The 5829-nt window shown below is 39.4% G+C and overlaps 1 protein-coding gene across 1 annotated transcript; it reads left to right on the top strand.

Annotated features, from left to right (window-relative positions):
* The first annotated feature begins 1487 nt into the window (after positions 1 to 1487).
* Positions 1488 to 5483, top strand: LOC128506788 (endonuclease domain-containing 1 protein-like). Its single transcript, XM_053477373.1, has 2 exons — positions 1488 to 1816; positions 4635 to 5483. Exons 1-2 carry the CDS (start codon positions 1514 to 1516, stop codon positions 5178 to 5180), a joined length of 849 nt encoding a protein of 282 aa, XP_053333348.1. The 5' UTR covers positions 1488 to 1513; the 3' UTR covers positions 5181 to 5483.
* The last annotated feature ends 346 nt before the right edge of the window (positions 5484 to 5829 follow it).

Raw genomic sequence — 5829 nt, 5'->3', positions numbered from 1 at the left:
CTGGTGTGTTATTATGGTGTGTATTGTGTGTGTGTGTGTGTGTAACAGTTCCTGGTGTGTTATTATGTTGTGTGTTGTGTGTGTGTGTGTGTAACAGTTCCTGGTGTGTTATTATGGTGTGTATTGTGTGTGTGTGTGTGTGTAACAGTTCCTGGTGTGTTATTATGTTGTGTATTGTGTGTGTGTAACAGTTCCTGGTGTGTTATTATGTTGTGTATTGTGTGTGTGTGTGTGTGTGTAACAGTTCCTGGTGTGTTATTATGGTGTGTATTGTGTGTGTGTAACAGTTCCTGGTGTGTTATTATGTTGTGTATTGTGTGTGTGTAACAGTTCCTGGTGTGTTATTATGTTGTGTATTGTGTGTGTGTGTGTGTGTAACAGTTCCTGGTGTGTTATTATGGTGTGTATTGTGTAACAGTTCCTGGTGTGTTATTATGTTGTGTATTGTGTGTGTTGTAACAGTTCCTGGTGTGTTATTATGTTGTGTATTGTGTGTGTGTGTAACAGTTCCTGGTGTGTTATTATGTTGTGTATTGTGTGTGTAACAGTTCCTGGTGTGTTATTATGTTGTGTATTGTGTGTGTGTAACAGTTCCTGGTGTGTTATTATGTTGTGTATTGTGTGTGTGTAACAGTTCCTGGTGTGTTATTATGTTGTGTATTGTGTGTGTGTGTAACAGTTCCTGGTGTGTTATTATGTTGTGTATTGTGTGTGTAACAGTTCCTGGTTTGTTATTATGTTGTGTATTGTGTGTGTGTGTAACAGTTCCTGGTGTGTTATTATGGTGTGTATTGTGTGTGTGTGTGTAACAGTTCCTGGTGTGTTATTATGTTGTGTATTGTGTGTGTGTTGTAACAGTTCCTGGTGTGTTATTATGTTGTGTATTGTGTGTGTGTAACAGTTCCTGGTGTGTTATTATGTTGTGTATTGTGTGTGTGTGTAACAGTTCCTGGTGTGTTATTATGTTGTGTATTGTGTGTGTGTGTAACAGTTCCTGGTGTGTTATTATGTTGTGTATTGTGTGTGTAACAGTTCCTGGTGTGTTATTATGTTGTGTATTGTGTGTGTGTGTAACAGTTCCTGGTGTGTTATTATGGTGTGTATTGTGTGTGTGTGTGTAACAGTTCCTGGTGTGTTATTATGTTGTGTATTGTGTGTGTGTGTAACAGTTCCTGGTGTGTTATTATGTTGTGTATTGTGTGTGTGTGTAACAGTTCCTGGTGTGTTATTATGTTGTGTATTGTGTGTGTGTGTGTAACAGTTTCTGGTGTGTTATTATGTTGTGTATTGTGTGTGTGTGTGTAACAGTTCCTGGTGTGTTATTATGGTGTGTATTGTGTGTGTGTGTAACAGTTCCTGGTGTATCTTCCTGTGTGTAGGAGGACGTACACAGTTCCGTAGCTCTGCTGATTAAACACGCCTTGTGTTCTCTATATAAAGTTTGTGACACTGAGACTCTTCTGCACTCGTCGCTCAGTGAACATCGTGTTCCTCTTCTACGTCTGATTTCATCATGAAGCTCCTCGCTGTAGTTCTCCTTCTGCTTCCACTCTCAGGCTGTCTGGCTGAAGTCGTGCCTGATTTCACTGTAAACTGTTCACAATTCTTCGTTAACCCGTTCGGAATTGTATCTCCTCCTACGACGTTTATTGATGAGAATCATGATCGCTATAAACTGATCTGTCAAACTCTAAACAATAAAATTGAATTTGCAACATATTATGACATGAAGAACAAGATCCCTGTTTACTCAGCCTACAGGTTTGAAGGTCTGGGGAACTGTGATGTACAGAACAGCTGGTTTATTGAACCTCAGGTGAGCAAAACTTACTGTATCTTATCATTTGTTTATGATGTCTTTTAATGTTTTATGATATACTGTATAGAGATCAATAATAATAATAATAATAATAATAATAATAATAGGTTTTATTCCTGTTGTAAAACTAATAAGAATTGCATTGTTGTAAGTAATCTTAACCTGAGCAATTAACAATTAAATTAATTAAGGCCTAACAAGTTAATCAAGTTGTTAGATCTACAGCTCTAGAGTCTTAATGTTCTAATTGATTTGTTTATATTAACCAATATTCTGTAGCAGTGTATCAATTTGCAAGAATATTTTTTTATTTAAGTGAAAGAAATTCTGCATTGCAAAACTTTCAAAAATTAAAATGTTTATAAAAAATTTTATGCTTAAAAGAAATTGAATAGCAGATATATAAACAAATGTATATTTCCTGTGATAGATATTTGCCTCTAAACATCTGCCTATACTATATAGTATATTTTAGTGTAGTTTTGTATAGTGTGGTGTAGTACAATATAGTATAGAGTAGTATAGTGTAGCGCAGTGTGGTGTTGTATAGTCTAGTGTGGTGTAGTGTGGTGTAGTATAGTGTGGTGTAGTACAATATATATATATATATATATATTGAGTAGTGTAGTGTAGTGAATTGTTGCGCAGTGTGGTGTAGTATAGTGTAGTATAGTCAAAGGTGAAAAGTAACAAATTACATTTACTTGTGTTACTGTAACTGAGTAGTTTTTCTGCATACATTTTCGTATCTGTAATTTTGGTTTTACTTTAGTACCTTTTGTTTAAAGTATCGCTACATTTTAAATCATATTCGTCAATAAGTAAAAAAATAATAATTTTAGAAAATAATAATGCAACAGGGAAAAAATGCACCCAGCAAACCACTACACTGATTGATTAATGGGCGTGGAGAACAAACACACTTAATTTATAAGACCGATGGAGATGGACGATACAGATGGCAGTGATGTAGACACAGCTGAAAGCGAAATGCCATCAAATTCTTATGAAGCCAACCCCTGGTCATATTTCAGTGACCACTTTGATTTCAAACTCAAGAAAGGCTACAGATTTATTATGCAAGGGTGTTTTTACTTTTACTTGAGTACAAAATCGTATTACACTTTCCACCTCTGAGTATAGTATAGTGTAGTGTGGTGTAGTGTAGTATAGTGTGGTGTGGTGTGGTGTGGTGTGGTATGGTATAGTAGAGTATGGTATAGTTCAGTATAGTATAGTGTAGTGTAGTGTGGTGTGGTGTAGCGTGGAGTAGAGTTTCTGACTAGTGTGTTTACCAAGATCTTGGAGAGTGAGAGGATTCCAGAGAAATGGAGGAAACGTGTATTGATTTTTAAAAACAAGGGGGTTGTGCAGAGCTGTGGAACTGCAGAGAAATAAAGCAAATGAGCCATACAATAAAGTTTTGGAAAAAGTAGTGGAAGCTAGGTTAAGGGCAGATGTGAGCATTTGTGAGCAGCAATATGGTTTAATACCTAGAAAGAGTACATCAGATGCAGTATTTGCTTTGACGATGCTGGTGGAGAAGTACAGAGAAGGAATTATAACAGGGTGCAGAGAGAGGAGCTGTGGTGTTGTATGAGGAAGTCTGGAGTGGCAGAGAAGTATGTTAGAGTGGTGCAGGACATGTATGAGAGCTGTAAGACAGTGGTGAGATGTGCTGTAGGTTTGACAGAAGAGTTTAAGGTGGAGGTGGGTCTGCATCAAGGATCGGCTCTGAGCCCCTTCTTGTTTGCTCTGGTGATGGACAGAATGACAGATGAGGTAAGACAGGAGTCTTCATGGACTATGATGTTTGCAGATGAGATTGTGCTTTGTAGTGAGAGCAGGGAACAGGTGGAGGAAAAGAAAGCTGGAATTACGCTCTGGAAAGCAAAGGAATGAAGGTTAGCCACAGCAAGACAGAATACATGTGTGTGAATGAGAGGAACCCAAGAGGAACGGTGAGGATACAGGGAGCAGAGGAAAAGAAGTGAAGAGGCGGGTACAGGCAGGTTGGAATGGGTGGAGAAAAGCGTCAGGTGTGTTGTGCGATAAAAGAGTATCAGCAGGAATAAAAGGAAAGGTGTACAGGACAGTGGTGAGACCAGCGATTTTCTATGGCTTGACACAGGAGAAAAGACAGGAGGCAGCAGAGAAGACTGGAGATAGCAGAGATGAAGATGTTGAGGTTCTCTTTGGGAGTGACAAGGATGGATAGGACCACAAATGAGTCCATCAGAGGGACAACCCATGTTAGATGTTTTGGAGATAAAGTCAGAGAGGCCAGATTGAGGTGGTTTGGACATGTTCACAGGAGAGATGGTGAATACATCAGTAGAAGGATGCTGAGGTTTAAACTGCCAGGCAGGAGGTCTGGAGGAAGACCAAAGATGAGATTTATGGATGCAGTGAGAGAGGACATGAAGAGAAAAGATAGGCAGAGGATAGGGTTAGATAGAGGCAGATGATTCACTGTGGTGACACCTGAAAGGGAACAGCCCAAAGACAAAGAAGAAGAAGAAGAAGAAGAAGTGACCATCAGGGGAGCACTGGAACATTTTACAAAATAAAGCACAATGAAAAGATGTGACTGTGACTAAGAGTGATATACATAGTTAAACATCCCAGTACTGTTACTGTCTATTACCACCACCCGTGGGACACGTCTCATCCAATCAGATTACTCGGTTGGAACTAACATTTCAATTTATTTCTGTTTATAACTATGCATGCATTTCTACAAAGTGCCCTACAATCTGTGTGTGTGTGTGTGTGTGTGTGTGTGTGTGCTTCCCATTTATGTCTCCCTCTGTAGCTGGACTCTCCAATGCGTGGAGGAAAGAACATGGGACATGAGGCCGGTGTGCGAAATTGTGGAGCTAATCAGGCTCTGAATTCTGATTATGATGATGTAAAAGAAAACGATGTGAATAAATATGATAGAGGTCACCTGGCTCCAGTTTACTGTGCCAAAACCCAGAGCTGTGCCAATGCCACCTTCACCCTGACCAACGCTGCTCCACAGAACCCCAGGTTCACCCGCGGCTGGTGGAGGACAACAGAGAGGAACCTGGCGAATTTCTTGAATACACACTGCATTAAAGCGGGCCTGCGTGCGTACGTAGTGACTGGGGTCGTGCCAGGTAACACTGACATGAATGGAAGAGTGCGAGTTCCCAGTCATTACTGGACGGCGTTCTGCTGCCTGGATAACAGGAATAATCACAGACACTCAGGTGGGTATGTCGGAGAGAATATAGAGCAGGGTAAAGAGCCACAGCGGATCAAAAGGCGGGATCTTGAGATGAGATTACGTAATTTGTACAGGACAGTTTTCACTCTGTTCGGTGGTGGATGTTAGATGCAGAACCTCAGGAAGAGTTTTAACTAAATAAAGGTGATGTTTTTAAAAAATCACTAACAACAAAAGGAAAAAAAGAAGGATTTTAGCTGAGTGAGTCGGTGCAGTACCTCCTCCTGTTTCAAACTGAGTGTGTTTAATGTTTTCAGCATCTGTCCTGTATGTTTCAGATTTAATGTAATCTAATATCAGAGTCAGACAGCAGTAAGGTGTTCCTTACATATTTTAAATATTTGAATCAAATCGTCTTCTGTGACTGAATCAGATCAAATCCTTCATCACTTGTCGTTAAACTGTCCTTTGTCTCTGCCATTCCTTCTTTTATAAATGAATAAAAACACTATGATTTAAGTTTATTCTTCTCATTTCTAATTTGTGTGTCTGTGTTCCGACATGATGAATATTTATGATAATATAGAATCTATTTATTAGTCAATGAGAGCGTCAGCACGTGGTCCTCTATAACCTTATGAGTGTGATGTCGATAGGAACGCTGAACGAAGAATTATTAAAAGAAAGACAGTGTGATATGTCAAAAGACAAGCACACATCGGTGCGAAAAACTCAGCAGCTCGTGCAGAAACGTCTTGCAGTAACACACAGACCACACATTTTTTGCTTACGAGTTAGTAATTCAGGAAACGTGTGT

The sequence above is a fragment of the Clarias gariepinus genome, chromosome 18 (genome assembly GCF_024256425.1).
Source record: "Clarias gariepinus isolate MV-2021 ecotype Netherlands chromosome 18, CGAR_prim_01v2, whole genome shotgun sequence".
NCBI lineage: Eukaryota > Metazoa > Chordata > Actinopteri > Siluriformes > Clariidae > Clarias > Clarias gariepinus.
The sequence above is the reverse complement of the archived record's forward strand: the minus strand, read 5'-3'. Positions and strand labels throughout refer to the sequence as shown.